Source organism: Bos mutus, chromosome 6, assembly GCF_027580195.1.
Source record: "Bos mutus isolate GX-2022 chromosome 6, NWIPB_WYAK_1.1, whole genome shotgun sequence".
NCBI lineage: Eukaryota > Metazoa > Chordata > Mammalia > Artiodactyla > Bovidae > Bos > Bos mutus.
Genome location: NC_091622.1, coordinates 101,414,037 through 101,433,113, shown reverse-complemented (window position 1 = coordinate 101,433,113; position 19,077 = coordinate 101,414,037). Strand labels below are relative to the sequence as shown.

At 39.6% G+C, this 19,077-nt stretch overlaps 2 protein-coding genes and 1 non-coding gene across 15 annotated transcripts in view; 1 reads left to right on the top strand and 2 right to left on the bottom strand.

Moving 5' to 3' along the window:
- The window catches only part of SLC10A6 (solute carrier family 10 member 6), a 62,922-nt gene extending 54,090 nt beyond the window's left edge, over positions 1 to 8,832 (top strand). For all 3 annotated transcript variants that reach the window (XM_070372656.1, XM_070372655.1, XM_005907756.2), the window contains one exon: positions 146 to 8,832. In XM_070372656.1, coding sequence (XP_070228757.1) covers positions 146 to 148 — 3 coding nt within the window. In that variant the 3' untranslated portion in view covers positions 149 to 8,832. The remainder of the gene's footprint in view (positions 1 to 145) is intronic.
- Positions 8,833 to 8,999: 167 nt separating this feature from the next.
- PTPN13 (protein tyrosine phosphatase non-receptor type 13) overlaps positions 9,000 to 19,077 on the bottom strand; it is a 221,429-nt gene continuing 211,351 nt past the window's right edge. For 6 of the 11 annotated variants that reach the window (XM_070372646.1, XM_070372652.1, XM_070372653.1 and 3 more), the window contains 6 exons: positions 18,127 to 18,275; positions 17,398 to 17,488; positions 14,848 to 15,185; positions 12,706 to 12,921; positions 11,502 to 11,564; positions 9,001 to 9,650 (listed from right to left, as the gene is read on the bottom strand). In XM_070372646.1, coding sequence (XP_070228747.1) covers positions 9,555 to 9,650; positions 11,502 to 11,564; positions 12,706 to 12,921; positions 14,848 to 15,185; positions 17,398 to 17,488; positions 18,127 to 18,275 — 953 coding nt within the window. In that variant the 3' untranslated portion in view covers positions 9,001 to 9,554. Of the gene's footprint in view, positions 9,651 to 11,501; positions 11,565 to 12,705; positions 12,922 to 14,847; positions 15,186 to 17,397; positions 17,489 to 18,126; positions 18,276 to 19,077 lie in introns of all 11 variants that reach the window. The other 5 variants (XM_070372644.1, XM_070372650.1, XM_070372648.1 and 2 more) reach the window with 2 other exon arrangements.
- LOC138988356 (U6 spliceosomal RNA) lies at positions 16,127 to 16,230 on the bottom strand. Its single transcript, XR_011464658.1, has one exon. It is a non-coding gene; the product is annotated as a U6 spliceosomal RNA (small nuclear RNA).

Here is a 19,077-nt window from a genome sequence, read left to right as displayed (position 1 = left end):
TGGTAACATATTTATATTTTTGTGTGGCTTGTGAGTTGTCATAGGATCCCCTTGGAGAATATGTTCTGCCTATTTCTGGTTCTTCCTTTGGGGGTTTACACAACATGTTTACTAGTTGCTATGTGTGTTCTTGTCTCCCGTACAGTGAAGAGCGATCCCCATCGTTACATGAAGTCGTCAAGCTGTGAATTTTAATCTCACAAGTTAAGCCTCTGGGTAGAAATGTCACCTCACACTGCAGGGCAAGGACAGAGTCTGGACCCACTTGACTTCTTGACTTTGGGCAAGTGCTTTGGGGTAGTGGGGAGAAAACATACAGCTCTTATAAAAATGGGGTCTTTTCTCAAATGATGATTGTTTTTTAAGGGCTTGAAAATCTTAGATTTATAGATGTAATACGAGCAATTACATTACATTCCCTAGAGGGAATCTAATGAACCCTTGAGGGTAATATTTTTACTCCCTAGAGACAGGCATGTTTATTCTTCTAATATATAGATTTATGAGTTATATAATTTAAAAAGGGCATTCCATGTATACTGTTGCATAAATCACTAAATGATTAATCACTGACTCAGTGGACATGAGTTTGAGCAAACTCCAGGAGATGAAGGACAGGGGAGCTGGGGTGCTGCAGTCCATGGGATTGCAGAGTTGGACACGACTTAGCGACTGAACAACAAAACCAACAATATATTACAGAGCATCTTTACATGTCGGTCTGTGTTGACCTATCTCATTCTTTAGAACAGTGGCTTCATAGAAGTATTCCAGTGTATGGAAGGATTGTAATTTATTTCACCATTTCTTCTTCAAGGACATTTAGATAGCTTTCAACTTCTTGGTATTACAGTGCTATCACAAACACCTGTGCCTCCATGCCAGTATTTCTGTAGGATCATTTTCTAGACTTGAATTGCCAGGCTGATTGCACATTAAAATGCTGGGCAGAGAGCTCTCTGGCAACGTGGTACCAGCAGTGCCTGAGAGTGTCTGGTTTCCCACAGCCATATTCATCTTAAGAACGATCGTTCTGCTTTGTGAAAATATCTCATTTAAAATTGAATTGTAAAAATCGAGTGAAGCATTTTTCATGAGTGCGTGTTCAAGTCCTTTGCCCGCTTTTCTATTGTATTTTTTCCTTTTTGACTGATAAATTTGAACACATGGTGGACAGTGACTCTGCTCTGTTTTGTCAATATTTTACCACTCTTTTGTCTCTTAGTTTTGTATAATGTCTTTTGCTGTATGGAAGTTTCACATGTTCAGCTTTATTAGTCTTTCAAAATTGTATTTTGACCTTAAGATAGATATATCAAATGTTAGAATATTTATATCTTTGTGTGGATCATGAATTGTAAAAGACCCCTTTTTCATGAATGTATGTGGCCCCTTTTCAGGGAGTTCTTTTTGGGGTCAACATATTTACTAGCTGCTGAGTATACTGTCTGGCAGTAGATAAAACCCATCCTTCTCCTCTAACATTATTAAAAATATTTCCTATATTTTCTATTACTTTGATCAACTAAATATGTACATATTTATTTTGAATTTTTCTATGCTATGTTAAAAATCTATTTAATTGTCCTAACATCATATACTGAATGAGTCCTCTTTTCTCTACTGATATGAAATGCCACTTTATAACTTTCTATTACTGTGTTTTATTGGGCTCTACTTGGTTCCATTTTTAAATTATTTGTAAATTGTGAAATGTGTAAAAGCATATTGTCTGAGATTAGTGCTTTACAATTTTATTTTGTAACTATACCCAAGAACTTACAGGTTTTATATATATAATGGCAATGGTTATTACGGTATTTTCCCAATTAAGGCCATCTTCATGGTAGTACAGAAAGAGACAGATTAGGGATCACAAGTATATGTATATGGAAAGGAAGTTCACACATGTGTGACATGATTGTTAATTCTCAACTGCTGCAGTTAACATAGTAGAATTGGCTGTTCAGCGATCCCCAGTTCCAAAATGAGCATTCCCATGCGTTTGAAAGGATCCTCAAGAAAGGGATTAAATCATTTGTCTACACAGGCACCTAACAGAAAATGGTAAATTCCCATGTTCCATTCTCAAAGTATTAACTGCATGATCAGTGTTTACCACCATCAGGACAGGTCTGGAGACGAGTACACCAAAAGCCATCCTTTAAGACAGAAACAACAGAAATCAACGTAAGGGTTTGAAAGTAGTCACACTGGAAGATTGCCATCTCCAGAGATGGTTGTAAACACGTCACTGAGAGGAAAGAGGAACAGTCAAGTCGAGACTTCCCTGGTGGTCCAGCGGTAAGACTGTGCTCCCAGTGCAGGAGGCTGGGGGTTTGAGCTCTGGTCGGGGAACTAGATTCCACATGTTGCAGCTAAGAGCTTGCACGTGGCAACCGAAAGATGCTGCGTGCTGCAACTAAGATCGACACAGCCAAATAAATAAAATAAATATGAAAAAAAAAAAAAGGTTGTCCAAGAGGTCAGGCATTATCTTAAAAAAAAAATGTAACTAAACAAAAGCTCTAACTGAATAAACTGTATTCTAACTGATCTAAATAATCATGTGTTCATAAAAGCAGGGCCCCTATGAAGTTCAGAAGTGGGGAGTGCAGAGGAATGTTAAGCAGAATGAGTCAGCTCTGTGTCTGGAAAAGACCCAGGTGGGCAGCTGAGACAGCAGAGTGTAGTGGGAAGAACCTGGGCTTTACCAGAGCTATTTGTTGTAACACACTTAAAGAGCTAGAACGGGTTGTCGTCAGGCAGTCCTTGAATTGAATCCCAGTTGTTATTTGGACAATCTTGAGCAAGGTTCAGTCTCCCTTCTTAAAAAGGATGTTATCCTGCCCACCAGTGGGTTGGAATCACCCCTGGGACCACCTGGGGTCTGCAGTGGGCTGCCCTGAGACCCTGACCAGTCTACCAGTGGGTTGGCACTGGCTGACCTCCTTTGGCTGTGCAGTCAACTACACTGGGACTCAATAGTGCCGACCAGTGGGCCTGAAGCCACTGCACTAGGCAGGGCCTGGCAGGAGCAGGGCCAGGACTAGCCTTGCCCAACAATGTGCCCACTGCAGTCAGCCCTGCCATTGAAAAAAATAAAAGGGGCCCATGCAGCCAACATAAGGTGAATGCCTAGAACATATAGCTCTGGTGACCAGAGGGAGTGTACTGCTGAGGCCCATAAAGTGTCTTCTACATAAGGCAGTTTTTTAAGATTGGGAAACATAACCTACCTACATAATGCAAATGAGAGAATTAAGTCAATGAAAAGACAGAACAATATGTTCCAGATGAGGAACAAGACCAAAATCTCAGAAAAACTAAGTGGAGATAAGCAATTTACCCAACAGAGTTTAAGGTAATGATCATAAAGATGCAAAACAAATTCAAGAGAAAAATGGATGGGGACTTCCCTGGTGGTTCAGTGGCTAAGACGCCGTACTCCTGTGCTCTCAATGCAGGGGGCCTGGGTTCAATCCCTGGTCAGAGAACTGGATCCCAAATGCTGTAACTAAAGATTTCACATGCCTCAATGAATAGCAAAGACCCCACATACTGAAACTAGGACCCGGCATAGCCAAATAAATAAATATTAAAAAAAAAAAAAGAAAAATGGATGAACACGGTGATAAGTCTAACAGAGAGCTAGAAAATATAAAGAACCAAACAGAGCTGAAGACTACAATAAAAGAAATAAACATATACACTAGAAGGAATCAACAGTAGATTAGACGATATGGAGGAATGGATCAGTGCTAGAAGACAGCAGAGGAAATCACTCAAGCTGAAAAAACAAAAATCAGTTTAAGAGACCTCCAGAACAACATCAAGCATACTAACATTTACAGTATAGGGGTCACAGAAGGAGGAGAGAGAGGAAGGGGCAGAGAACATACTTGAAGACATAATAGCTGAATATTTCCCTAATCTGGGAAAAGAAACAGACATTCAGGTCCAGGAATCACAGAGTCCCAAACAAGATAAACCTACTAAAGAGAACCACATTAAGACACATTGTAATTAAAATGGCAAAAATTAAAGATAAAGTGAGAATTTAAAAGAAGCAAGGGAAAAGCACCTAGTTATGTACAAGGACATTCCTATAAGATTATCAGCTGACTTTTTAGTAGATTGCAGGCCAGATGGGAGTAGCATGATATATTCAAAGTGACAGAAAAAAATGTACACCAAGAGTACCCTATCCAACAAGGCTATCATTCGGGTTTGAAGGAGAAAGAAAGAATTTTACAGAGAAGCAAAAGCTAAGAGAGTTCAGCACAACTAAATCAACTGTATAAGAAACGTTAAAGAGATGTCTCTAAGTGGAAAAGAAAAGGCCAACAGTAGAAGTATGAAAATTGTGAAAGAAGTCGTCTCATTGGTAAAGACAAGTATACATAAAGGTAGTAGATCAAACACTTATAAAGCTAGCAGGAAAGGTAAAAGACAAAAGTAGTAAAATCATCTATATCTAAAATGATTGGTTTAAGGATACACAAAACAAAAAGACGTAAAATATGTCAAACACATGAAATGTGGGGAGAGGGAACAAAAATGCAGGGTTGTTACCAATGCAGTTGAACTTAAGAAATCAACTTAAATACACACACACAAAAGAGAAAGGAGTCCAAACACAACACTACAGATAATCATCAAATCATAAGGGAGGAGAGCAAAAGATGAAGGAACAGGACTTCCCTGGCGGGAATACGCCAGTGATTAAGACTCCACACTTTCACTGCAGGGGGACATGGTTCAGTGACTGGGGAACTAGGATTCCACATTTGCACAGTGCAGTAAAAACAAACAAACAAACAAAATAGAGCTTCAAAACAAGCAGAAAACAATGAACAAAATGCCAATATGTATATACCTATTACTAATTACCACGAAGTGACTAAAAGGATAAAAAAAAAAAAGACACACATATATGCTGCCTACCAGAGACTCACTTCAGATCTAAAGACATACATAGACTGAAAGTGAGGGGTGGAAAACAAAAGAAAGCTGGGGCACCAGTACTTATATCCAACAGGATAGACTTTAAAACAAAGATTGTAACAAGAGAAGGCATTACATAATGGTTACATAAGATATCAATCCAACATAAAGATACAATTGTAAATATATATGCACCCAGTATAGTGGCAGAAAGTGAAGAGGAACTAAGAACCTCTTGAGGGTGAAAGAGAAGAGTGAAAAAGTTGGCTTAAAACTCAGCATTCTAAAAACTAAGATCATGGTAGCTGGTCCCATCACTTCATGGCAAAGAGAAGGGGAAAAAGTGGAAACAGTAACAGATCTTATTTTCTTGGGCTCCAAAATTACTACAGACAGTGACTGCAGCCATGAAATTAAGACGCTTGCTCTTTGGAAGAAAAGCTACGACAAACCTAGACAGCATATTAAAAAGCAGAGACATTACTTTGCTGACAAAGGTCTGTTTAGTCAAAGCTATGGTTTTTCTAGTAGTCATGTATGGATGTGAGAGTTGGACCATAAAGAAGGGTGAATGCCAGAGAACTGATGCTTTCAAATTGTGGTGCTGGAGATGACTCTTCAAGAGTCCCTTGGACTGCAAGGAAATCAAACCAGACAATCCTCAAGTAGGTCAACCCTGAATATTCATTGGAAGGACTGATGCTGAAGCTGAAGCTTCAATACTTTGGCCACCTGATGTGAACAGCTGACTCTCTGGAAGAGACCCTGATGCTGGGGAAGACTGAAGGCAAAAGGGGAAAGGCAGGCAGAGGATGAGATGGGTAGATAGCATCACCAACTCAATGGACGCGAACCTGAGCAAACTCTAGGAGATAGTGAAGGATAGAGAAGTTGGATAGGCATGCTGCACTTCATGGGGTCACAAAGGGTCAGATACAACTTAGAGACTGAACAACAACAACAAATAAGACCCGAAATCATAAAGCTTCTAGAAGAAAACATAGGTGGTATGTTTTTTGACACTGGTCTTAGCAATAATGTTTTGGATATGTCTCCTCAGGCAAGGGAAACAAAACCAAAAATACACAAGTGGGACTACATCCACCATTATCACACTGTAGAATCAAGCCCGGCAACTGTCTACTTCTGAACTTGTTTTCTTAAAGAAAGAAACCTCTAAATTGTGTAAGCCTGTTGATTTAGTTTTTGGTTGTTTGCAGTCAAGTGCAACTCCAAATTGATACATTAAAGTTTAAACTGACTTTAAAATATTATGCAGGTCAATGCATAATTTGTTACATTTACCTCAACCATAACAAAGTACCTTGAATTATGTAAAATGGAAACACATTCTTTCACTATCAAGATATCTGACTGAAGGGCAGCTTTTGTGAGTTGTTAATTTCTTGGATGTATCACATTGCATTTAGATAACTAGACATTTTAAAACCAAGAGATCTAACAGGCAATCTGGAACCACAGATGTGAACACCTGACCTTTTCTCAATAACCATTTCTCTCCTTTTTATCTTGATACAGAAATATTTCTACTAATACATATACCAAACCTGGGGACAAAAGTGATGTATCCAGTCTTACATGCTCAGGACCATACTAAGATATATCTTTTAGAATATGCAACTTCAGTCCAGTTTTATAGATAGATTCCATCACTTCTTGTGCTTCTCCTTCTTTTGTGTAGTGTTGTCTTGTCACTGGGATCAGCTGCTTAGCCAACTCACTTCCCAGCTTCTCTGTGCTCAGGGACACTGACCAGTTCTTGCTGATAGAATGAGTGGCAGTTATGTGCTTTGCTTCCAGGCTGCCCAGCTTGAAAGATCCCCCATAGTCTTTCCCCCTTTTCTGGCTGGGGGTATGGAGATGATTCTCACGATGACCTTGGAAACTGTGTTGATTATAGAAACTCCATCAGCCCGGGCTCCTACCAACTGGAGGGAGGAGAGGCAGCCTGCCGAGCTCTTCCCCTACCCAGAACTCTTAGAGAAACTTCTGTTGTGTTTGAGCCACTCTGTTTGGCTGTGCGTGTTCTAGTACTTAGCTGTCTGACGTGCGTTAGGAGCCGAGGTGTATTTATTCACGCGTTTGCTGAGTGCCTCCTTGTGCCACCCTAGCTCTGTGGCCTCAGCATGCTTCCTACCAGTGCGGCCCTAGCCAAGGGCTTCCCGCACTCTGGTAGCGGAGCCACGTTCCGGGGGGGGGTGGAGGTGGGGGGGTGGGCAGTAACATGTTTGCTATAATGAAATTTCCATTCAGGGTCCCTAAAGCGAAACTCACATTTTCTTCCCCCCAGTTTGCATTTCCTAGCTACGTTCTTTCCAGAAAAAGCATCTTCTCCAGCTTTTCCCCGCCCATCTCTGTGGACTTCGGATGGGAGCTAATCACCTCCAGCTGTACTGGCTCCCGGAGCCCCGCTGGCCTCATTTCCTGTGCTTATGACAGGAAAACAAGGTCTCACCATTCCAGCCCACTCAGGAGTTTCCAAATAGCTTTTAAAGCAACAGAACCACCCCCCCTCCCCCGGCCCCACTCCAAATTGTTCCTACAACCCAATCTGTAGAAACTGTTCTGATGGAAGTGGGAGTGATGGTGATAAAGTATGCTTCTCTTAAGAGATTCAGAGCTACTTCTGAAAAGTGAAGTGAACTGAAAGTGTTCACTTTCAGGACTCTTTGCGACCCCATGGACTGCAGCTCACCAGGCTCCACTGTCCATGGGATTCTCCAGGGAAGAATACTGGAGTGGGTTGCATTCCCTTCTCCAGGGGATCTTCCTGATCCTGCACTGCAGGCAGATTCTTTACCGTCTGAGTCACCAGGGTAGTCTTGTCACTTCTGATGTAGGACTCAAACCTGCTGCCTGGTGAGGAGTCAGCCACATCCCTGTGGACTTTTGTGCATTTCCTGATGTTGTCTTCTGGAGAAGGCAATGGCACCCCACTCCAGTACTCTTGCCTGGAAAATCCCATGGACAGAGGAGCCTGGTAAGCTGCGGTCCATGGGGTCGCTAAGAGTCAGACATGACTGAGCGACTTCACTTTCACTTTTCACTTTCATGCATTGGAGAAGGAAATGGCAACCCACTCCAGTGTTCTTGCCTGGAGAATCCCAGGGACGGGGGAGCCTGGTGGGCTGCTGTCTATGGGGTCACACAGAGTCGGACACGACTGAAGCGACTTAGCAGCAGCAGCTCTTCAGGAGTAGTTCCCAGGAGATCTTGGGTAAGATCAGACATTCCAGTTAATTAGCTCAGAATTGGTCAATCCTATGAGGAGGAATCAAGCAGTTTCTGGGGTCTTGGGATGGCATCAATCATGGCAGAGTGGAGGAATGCTGTCAGAACTAGGAGTTAGTGAAACACGTTTGGTACTGAGAATTGGAAGTGGGTTCTTCAAAGCTGATCTCTTTCCTTTGCGGGGCATGCTAAGTTGCTTCAGTCCTGTCTGACTCTTGGTGACCCTATGGACTGTAGCCTGCCAGGCTTCTCTGTCCATGAGATTCTTCAGGCAAGAATACTGGAGTGGGTTGCTATGCTTTCCCTCCAGGGGGATCCTGCCAACTCAGGGGTCAAACCTGAGTCTCTCACGTCTCCTGCACTGGCAGGCAGGTTCTTTTCCACTAGCGCCGCCTGGGAAGCTGTTTCCTTCAGGCAGAATCAATATCAACCTCCCAGGAAGCGTGATACTGTTTTCTTTCATTAACCCTTGTCAGCGAGATATTCTGAGTTTTGCAACAACTAGGACTTGAAAATTCGGATTCAGGCATCAGTTAGGCTTGTGGGGAGGAGGCAGGAAGGGAGACTGAATTTCTTAGCCACTGTCAGTCAGTACCTGACCCTCATGTCAGAGTCTGCAGACCTCCAGGGGTTCCAACAATACTCCCAGTCTCTGGTTGGCATGACTGGGACCAAATGGGGAGATGGGAAGTTGCAGTCCAGAAGTTCCTGCCTTCACAGGGTCCTAGATGTTGTTAAAAAACAGCACACTGAAAATGTTACACTTGTCTGCACACACTCTTGGCTTGTTCACGTTTTAAGGTGTATTTTTATTTACAAAGTGAGCGGATGTATAGCATGATGCAGTTACAAACATATTTGGTATCTCTATTTTCATGGAAAAGTATATAAATATATTACAGGAAGTTCTAGATAGTAAACATTAGAAATTGATATAGGGAATGTTTGCTACCTTTTTTTTTCTATGCCAATATTACTGTCATTTAAAGCTTAAATACTGGCTTCAAGTATCCCCTATAAAATAGCTCTAGTTTTTAAAAAAATACTGGAAAATAATTTTGCTATAAACAAGATTGGTACATGAAAAATAGACTCGATATGTCTATAATCAAATGCTGCCTTATTCATCCCTAAGATCTGCATTATTCAGTTAGTGTTAAAAAAATCTCTGATACTTATCACAGGTTGCAGCAGCTGTAAAAATACAGCAGGTCACCATTATTTACTGTTATTAAGAACGCCCCTCTAAGGTAGAGGAGAATAAGTATAATGAGGTTTTATGGACTTGCTGTCCTGTGACCTTTAAGTAGAGAGCAAAGAAATGGACAGATATCCAGAAGGCTGTTCTTCTCATGTCATTTCAGAGGCTGGGGCTGCTCTTTTTGCTCTTCTTCAGCTTGAAGACGTGTCAGGACATAAAGGATGACTTGATAGCAGAAAATATATTGATCCTAGAACAACAACAAAAAAAGGAGACAGGGAGAGCAGACTTCAGCTGTATAGTGTGAATATATGATATATAGCTTCACCAATGTTGGAAGCGATGTTTGAGTAATTTTGAAAATATGGAAAAGCTGTGTTATAAGGTTGAAAGTAAAAGCAGGATACAGAATTGTGCAGTGTCATGAAAATGACAAGAAAGAGAAACCTGACTGACAAAGTGTGGAAGGAAGCAGCCTTGGGGTGGTGGGTGAGTGCTAACTGAAGTTATCTCCGATGGGTGGGCCACCTCTATTTTTTGTGCTTTGGTGATACTTACGGTCCTCTGGTTTCTAACCCTGCACCCTACTCCCCAAACCACGTCTTGTTCTAGCACAGCAGCTGGAGTGGTCCTTTAAGATGGGCATTAACTTATGTCATTCCATACTGACAATCCCGTGATGGCTCCATCTCACTCAGGGGGAAGCCCCAAGCTCTGGCCCCGTCACCTCCCCTCACACCTCCCCTCCTGCTCCCTCTGCCTCAGCCACTGGTTGTGACTACTCTTGAACACAGAAGACAAACTCCTATCATGGACCTCTTCGAAGGCGGTTCTGTCTGCCTGAAAGGTTCTTTCTCCCAGACATCCGTATGACCACCTGCTTCATGTCCTTCACATCTCTGCTCAAGGGGTTACATCCTCAGTGGTACCACTCTATGTAAAGTATCACCCAACCTGCCATGACTCATCTTCTACCCAACTCTTTTTCCTTCTAAAGCACTTACCACTTTCAAATATCTTATAACTTATAGCATAACCGAGTACAGTAAATGGATCTATTATCTGCCTTGCTCATCACCATCCACCAGAAGATCTTTTATTCTGGCAGAAGATCTTTGTTATTCAAGTTATTTACTGACATGCCCCAAGCGCCTAGAAGAGTGCCTGGCATACAGTAGGCACTTAATAAATATCTGCTGAACAAGTGAACTTCTGGGTCTAAAGAACTATTTTTTTATATGTTTTCTTTACCTAAAAAAAAAAAAAAGACTGAATAAGTCTTAATATTTAGGAGACTTAATTTGAATTTAAAAGGTATATGAAAGGAAAGGTGGCAAGTTTTAATTTTAAAAATAGTAAACTTTTGTATTTTTGGGGAGCTAGAGAAATATAAGTTAACAGATATATGGACACAGCTTCCACATCAAACAAAAAAAAAAAGAGAGGAGGAAAAAGAGAGAGAGGAAGAGAAGACCAGATGTATAGTGTGAATATATACTGATATATATAGCTTCACCACTATTGGAAGTGATGTTTGAGCAACTTTGAAAATATGGGAAAATCGTGTTATAGGGTTGAATGTAAGATGCGGGATACAGAACTGTGCAATGTATTCCCCTCCCACTATAAACAAAAAGGACAGTTGAGCTATGCAGAGTAAACAGACACTCTAAGTCATGTAGTCTCTGGGAAGGACCCATGTCTGCAGGTCAGTGGGTGACATAACCTACCTTTTGACTTTAGGTAAGAGAAATGAAAATGACCAAAGCAGAGGATAAACGAACTCTTTCCCAAGCTAAGAACTCCAGACTCCCTTTATGCCTTCAAGTCAATGCTGCCGAAACCATTCCCTCTCAGGAAAATTCTGTAGCAAGAATATCACCTTCTCTTTTTTAGGTTGGAATTGAAATGCCACTAATTACATGCTATTTTGTCCCACCTCAAATTTTTGCCCCCAATGTGCCATCCTATTCTCTGTAATCTATTCATTGTTGGTATTGCATTTTCTTATTTTTTAAACTAAAAGGCAATATTGAAAAAAAGACAGCCCTAGAAATACTTTTACAAAAATCTTCATCAGAAGGTAGGAGCCGACACTCACCTCTGTCTGAACCATTCCGTGTCTCTGTAGTCTCATGCAGCGCACTAAATCGGAGATGTCGAACTGCCAAAGGAAACAGAGTCTGTATGTTATATAAAAATGATAACTGACTTTGAACCCCAAAGATTCACCAAGGAGTGGCTTATATAGATTTCTTCACCCCGATCTCCCTTCCCTTCTATCAGTCTTGAGAAAGTCTTCCAGACAAAATGAGTTGGTGAACTGACTTTGCCATCATTTGATAATTTTATTTATTATCTTTCTAAGAATTAGGATGTTTATTCTATTAAAAAGTCCCCAATAGGAATTCTCTTTCCTTTGGAACAACTAATTTCTAGTGTCTCCATTAACTATTTTTCCTATATTTTGCTGCTCAGAATAAAATTCCTGATCTTCTTATATCCCCAGTGGAGAAATAGACTGTTTTGTCCTACTTAAATTATCATGAGAGTGTGAAGAGCAAGATAGTATGGTTCTTGGCAAATTCTTTAAGAGATAATGATTAGTTACATATTATGTATAGTAAGATAACATTTTAAGTATGATTTATACTAATTTAGGTTTTAAGTAAGATTATACTCTTATTCGACTTCACTTTCACTTTTCACTTTCATGCATTGGAGAAGGAAATGGCATCCCACTCCAGTGTTCTTGCCTAGAGAATCCCAGGAACGGGGGAGCCTGGTGGGCTGCCGTCTATCGGGTCACACAGAGTCGGACACGACTGAAGCGACTTAGCAGCAGCAGCAGCATACTCTTATTAACTTTGCTTATTTAGTAGTAATTTGAAAAATCAGGAGTAATTGTTTAGACAATTCAGTATCGATTTGCATAATAAAGTATGTGTTTCCCACCTATAGGTAACAATAACAATAACAAAATAATATAAACTTTCATTTCAAAGATACACTTTCTTTGGCACTTCAATATTTCTGTCTCTAAAAGTGTGATAACAACAATGAAGATCTTACACAAATCTAAAGACTATACAGAGTAAAAATGCAATGCCACATAAGGGGCTTTAAATGGATGGTTAAAAAACTCCAGTAAAACAAATATAAGTTTGGAATATTATTTTCTTCTTGATTATGCCCTATGCAGTTTTGAAAGTTTACTAAATTGCAATTCTATGTAGTAAGAAAACTGTCATTCATACAAACTAATAAATAAAAAATTCTGAGATCGCAACACATCCTGTACTCACTTCAAGATCTTGACTGATTAATCCGAGAACCACATCTATGCATATTAGGGTCCCTGAACGTCCAATGCCCGCACTGCAGTGTGTGATGATTGGCCCCGATCTGTGAACATGTCTCATGTAGGAGATAAATGTCAACAAGTCGTCTGGCTGGGAAGGTGTATCATGGTCTGGCCAAGCAGTGAAATTCAGATGAGAAACATGTCGTACCTCTCCGGTCTGAAATTGTACAACAGAATAAGTAGATAAAGGTATACTATGTCATTTACATATAATTAATTCTTATTATTTTGTCCTTTAAAAATTTTGCCTGGTCCATTGGATTAGATCCAAATAAAAATGGAAGAGACAGAGACTCCATCAGACAACACATGGAGGACCTTTATAAAGGAGGTTACCAGATTGCTGTAATGGCAGAAACCCACACAACATTGTAAAGCAATTATCCTCCAATGAAAAATAAAAAAGGTTACTAGATCCACGCTTCAAATATTGGTAAAAACTACTTTTTGGAAACCCTAAAAGCAAATTATGTTTTGTTATGAATAACAACCTTTTTTTTTTTTAAATGACCCATTTTCAAATTCACTCAGGTAAAGGCCACAGTCATTGCAGGGGCTTAAAAGCCCTACAGATGTGGTCCGGCTTCCTCTCACACCTAACCTCTTCCTCCTGGCCACTTTGCTGCAGCACAGGGCCCGCTCTGGTTCTTTAAAAACACTCGGCACAGTCTAGTCTCAGGATCTTGGCACTTGCTCTTTCTGACTGAAACGCTTCCCTCCCCACAACGTCCCTGTGATGTTGACTTTCTCATGGCATCAACATCAGTATCTTCTCATTAGAAATTACTTTCCATGAGGTCAGCAATTTCCTTTGGTTGTATGGTTAACTTCTGAATCCCTAGATTCTATAACAAAGTCTAAGCTCTATAAACGTGTTGTTTAATAAGTCGTTTAAAAAATACCGAACAATTGTGCTAGCATACTGGAGTAGAAGCCTGGCGTGCTGCACTCCATGAAGTTGCAAAGAGTCGGACACGACTGAGAGACTGAACTGAACTGGAGTGGATCGCGAGCAATTCCCTTCTCCAAGGGATCTTCCCGACCCAGGGATCGAACCTGGGTTTCCCACATTGCAGGCAGGTTCTTTACCATCTGAGGCACCAGGGAAGCCCCCAAGTAATGCGTAGGCTGGTGTAAATGAATACAGAAATATAATCTTTGTAAAATCACAAATTAGAAATCATGAAGGAAATTCTCAGGCTCTGTTTACATGCCACCAACAACACGGAGTCAATAAGCTTTTTTTCTATGAAAATAAAATAATTCTTTAACAAAGTTAAAACTCCAGTCGGAACCTAACACATTATTCAAACCAAGTTAGCATTACTGGGTGGACGAAGGAAAAAATGTGAGGGTGTGTGGAGGTGGGGAAACAGTAGAAGCTTAACCTCAGGTATAACCACTTATCTAATTTAAGATAATTTGTTTAGTGCTTAGGTGGAGCAATCGGAATCACCTGATTAACAAACATTTATGCTACAATTGTCCTTATATTAAAATATGTTGTCTTTGTAGGGGATTATTTTCTATGTGGAGATTTTTTTAAAAAGTTTTATTGAGCCTACTTAGAGGTTTGACCTTTAAAAAAAAAAAGAGTTTCTAGCACATAGTTTTTGAGCTGTTCTGTGCTATCACACCAAGCAAAGGATGATGGTTAATTCTGTAAAAGTCCTGCATTTCCATTTTGATTTGAATACAGTATATACTGGAGGAAGGGCTTCCCTGGTGGTTTAGTGGTAAAGAATCCACCTGCCAATGTGGACATGCGAGTTTGATCCCTGGGTTAGGAAGATCCCTGGAGAAGGAAATGGCAACCTTCTGCAGTATTCCTGCCTGGGAAATCCCATGGACAGAGGAGTCTGGTGGGCTACAGTCCAGGGGGTTGCACAACAGTTGGACATGATTTAGTCACTAAACAATATACTAGAGGAAACTGGCAGAATTCATGACGAAGGTCACAGTAAAGTTTCTATTAGATTAAAAATAATAGGTGGAATTAGTTCCACTGAAATGGGACTCAAATCATTAGCTTTTATTCAGAGAAAGACACTGATGTAATCATGGAAAGACTGAATGCACGCACCTGAATATCTTCCAGGGTCATTGCCCTTACTACAAAGCCCTTCAGCTGCTGCACTCTCACGAGAGCCAGTCGAAGTCTGTTGCTGACCATGGTTGATTTGCCTAGGACATTAGGCCAATAGCGCTGGCATTTGATTTTTTCCCCTTCTACTTCTTGGGTCATCATGGCTATCACTGAGGAGTTTTGTTCCCAAATCATCTGCCAGAAATCTCCAACAGTTGTGGGGAGAGGTCCTTGGCAGGCGATGTACACAAACTCTTCTCTCCCCACTGGTATCTTGATGAAGCTGGCGTTGATATATCCACCTTCATCTCCAAGAGGCACTCTGGTAGCGTCATCTGTGAATTTCCATCACAATACACAGTCATCTGTATCATGCATTTTTAAAGAGCCTCATAGACTAGATGAGTCAAAGATTGAGACCTTCCTCATAACCACAGATGAAATCACAAACGTATTTTAATATAGGCATCTTTTCAAGGTGTAGTACAATGAAATCATTTTGTATATTTCCCTCATGTTGCAAGTATATTTAAGATGTAACTCAGTGAGTTTCCCCCCAAGTTGGGAAACTACAAAAGTACTTATTACAAATATGATTGGCACAATTAATGCTTATCTAACTATATTCCTTTAAGTAAGCAGCCAAAATAATAAACTAATGCAATAAATAAAAAGGTAGGTTGCTTCATTCTCCAGGCATTGTAATTTCATATAGTCAAAATATAAATTTTCAAAGCAGGCTTCCCAGTGAAAAGTATATATAAGCCATCTTTCTTTTTTAAATTTATTTTTTATTGAAGGATAATTGCTTTACAGAATTTTGCTGTTTTCTGTCAAATCTCAACCTGAATCAGCCATAGGTATACATATATCCCCCCCACCCTGAACTTCCCTCCCATCTCCCTTCCCATCCCACCCCTCTAGGTTGATACATAGCCCCTGTTTGAGTTTTCTGAGCCATACAGCAAATTCCTGTTGGCCATCTATTTTACATATGGTGATGTAAGCTTCCATGTCCCTCTTTCCATGCATCTCACCCTCTCCTCCCCTTTCCCCTTGTCCATAAGTCTGTTCTCTATGTCTGTTTCTCCATCGCTGCCCTGTAAATAAATGCTTCAGTACCATTTTTCTAGATTCTGTATAGATGTGTTAGAATACGGTATTTATCTTTCTCTTTCTGACTCACTTCACTCTGTATAATAGGTTCTAGGTTCATCCACCTCATTAGAACTGACTCAAATGTGTTCCTTTTTATGGCAGAGTAATGTTCCATTAAAAAACCATGGAACGCTTCACGAATTTGCATGTCATCCTTGTGCAGGGGCCATGCTAATCTCTGTATCGTTCCAGTTTTAGTATATGTGCTGCCGAAGTAAGCACTATATAAGTCATCTTATCCAAGAGAATTAATTTGCATGTACTTATACATTGCCAGTAATTTCTATTTTAAATATTCACAAATTTAACTGGTTATTTCTGTGATTGCCAAATTATAACATTTAGTAATAGATTTCAAAATCCTCTGTCAGTTGCCCTTCTATCACTTGACTTCTGTTTCTTGTTCCACAGAAGCAAATACACTCAGTAATTCTTGATTTATGATTTATCCCATTCTGCTTTGAGATACTAGTCTGGCCATTTTTTTATTTGCCTGAAATAATCATCATGTACTTTATGGCAAACCAGGCTCTTTATTCCATTTTTATTTTATTTATTCCATTGAAAAAATCTTGTCTAAGATTCAATTCTTTTTAAAAAAAATTTTTCTTGAAATACATTTGATTTATACGAAATTCAACTCTTAAAGGAGGTTTTTCTAAATGAATTTTGTATCTTCAACCCTGATTGAAAAAATTCAATTGTGTTATTTTTATTGCATGTTTGTCATTATTGGTTCTGTTATTTATCTTTGAAGTTATGACTTCCTGGCAAAGATAAGGTCAATGTGTCATGTGATATAATTCAATATGCCAATATATGTAAACATGACTCATGATTATTATAAGAAGTTGCTAGATGTTAGTATTTTAGTCATATACATATATTCATATATATTTTAAAAAAGTCACATGTTGATTTGTGAAATGGGACGGGTAAAAAGGATCACCAGTCTTTCCATGTGGCATCTGAAACAATTCAAAGGACAATGCAACTTGGCAGTCCCACAGTGGCCACGTGCACATCCACAGCTGTTATGACCACAGACATTTCTCTGTGCTTAAAATGCAGAATATATAGATCTGACTATGACACATGAACTAAGAAATTGCTTATCCAGAAGCCATTTAATATTTTTAGAAAGACCTTAAATATTCACAAATGTCTGAAGATACATTTAAGATTCCCCTAATCAATTTTCAGAATACACAGAAACTTTTAAAAGAGTTCACACTATATATATAAATTTATTTGTTACTGATGTAAATCTCTGGATGTATGTCTCTGTGTGTGTGCACACTTACGTGAGTGATAAACTAGCATGTAAGTTTTAAACTGGTTTAAATTATAGTAAACATACATTTGATTTGAAACCAAATTGGAACTTACAGGGCAGTATATTTTTATATCGGTTCTTCCTTCTGTTTTCCTTCGTCTGTCCAATTAGACATTGATCCAAAGGTTTTAATTCTTGAAGATTCTGTTAAGCAAAAATAGAAATAAAATTAAATTTGTTGAGATAAGCAGTAATTCATTGTAATGATTGCAAATGCTTTAAATGTACAGGCAGCAAAACTATTGATTAGGGCGAACTTTGTTTAGAAATAGTTATGTCCTGTTAATACAAATCAGCCTAAAATCCCAATACTAAATCAATAAACTGTTGCAAATGATGCATCACATCTATAATGTATTAACTATGAAGTTTAGTGGATGATTAGAATTGATACTTGGCTTTTTAAAAAAACTCTTCATCTTAACATAAGAGGATATTCTTCAAGGAGATTTATCAAGCTCCAAAATGTCTAAAGAGATTCCTTGAAATTAGTCTATTAGGACTCTAATCAGAAAAATTAATTTACTGCTAGAAATGAATGGCAGCCCACTCCAGTATTCTTGCCTGGAAAATCCCATGGACAGAGGAGCCTGGCAGGGTTACAGTTCATGGGGTTGCAAAGAGTCAGACACGACTGAGTGACTGAGCATGCTAGAAATGACAAGATGGTGCTTTTATAGTTGGAGGTTGTAAAGAAGTAGACATTTTCAAATTTTTCAAAATTTCTCTTAACCTTGCATAAAACTTCATCTGAGAAAGAACCACTGTCAGAAGCTCCTTACCTCCAGCTCCTTAGATGGGATTCCTTGATCGAGTAAACCCCGCAACATCCGAATGACTGACTTCAGCTTGGCACCAGTGTATTTCCCGGAGGGAAGCACTTTGATGATGGGGAGTGTGGTGAGTTCCTCATTTGTCAGAAAGGGATGCTCTAAAAAGAAGACACCAGTTAATTGAAAAAAAATTCCCCCAGAACTGATTTAGCCAATAAGAGAACTAATTTGAGCTTATCCTCACCTCATCTGGTTTTTACAAAAGTTGAGAGTATTGAAATTAATAAGGCAATAGAATTAACAGGTAGGCAGGTATCTACAGTCAACAAAGGGAAATCCTAGCCATAGCAAGATCCTTGTACCCAACTTTTAAGGGAACTCCTTGCTGAATGTTCAGTGTTCTTAAGGGCTCTTGACTCTCAATTACTTAAAAGTTTCTAAAGGAGTTTAAATTGTTTCTGTTTCTCTGGACTCAAATGGCACTGTTCACTTGATAAAAACGTATTTAGTCCTGTTTTTACTTTGCATTTAAATTGGCTTCCAAGCACATGGAGGAAAAATGAAGAAGGGATGCTCCAGAAATTCCTTATCAGGGAACACTGCCCTGGAAACACTGATTTCTCCTCTCTCTACCCACCCGTGGTACTTGGTGCCACTATCTCTGGCATTTTATAGTTTTCTCCATGCAAATGAAATCCTTAGGGTCTTTAGAAGTTTATCAAATAAGTGATATCAGTGTCTAAGGAAGTGGTATGTGTCTAATTTAGTATCTGCACTGGCTATGGAAACTGCTGATAACAGAAGACAACTGTTATCCGGGAAAAAATGTAGGAGAGACTTCTTGCTATAGTCTGCACAAGTGTAGCTTTAATTACATCAATCAGTTGATAGGAGGATTTTGATGATGCAGCTACTATGCAAGCGACAGTAAATTCCAGGCACTGCAGGGGGATACTTCAA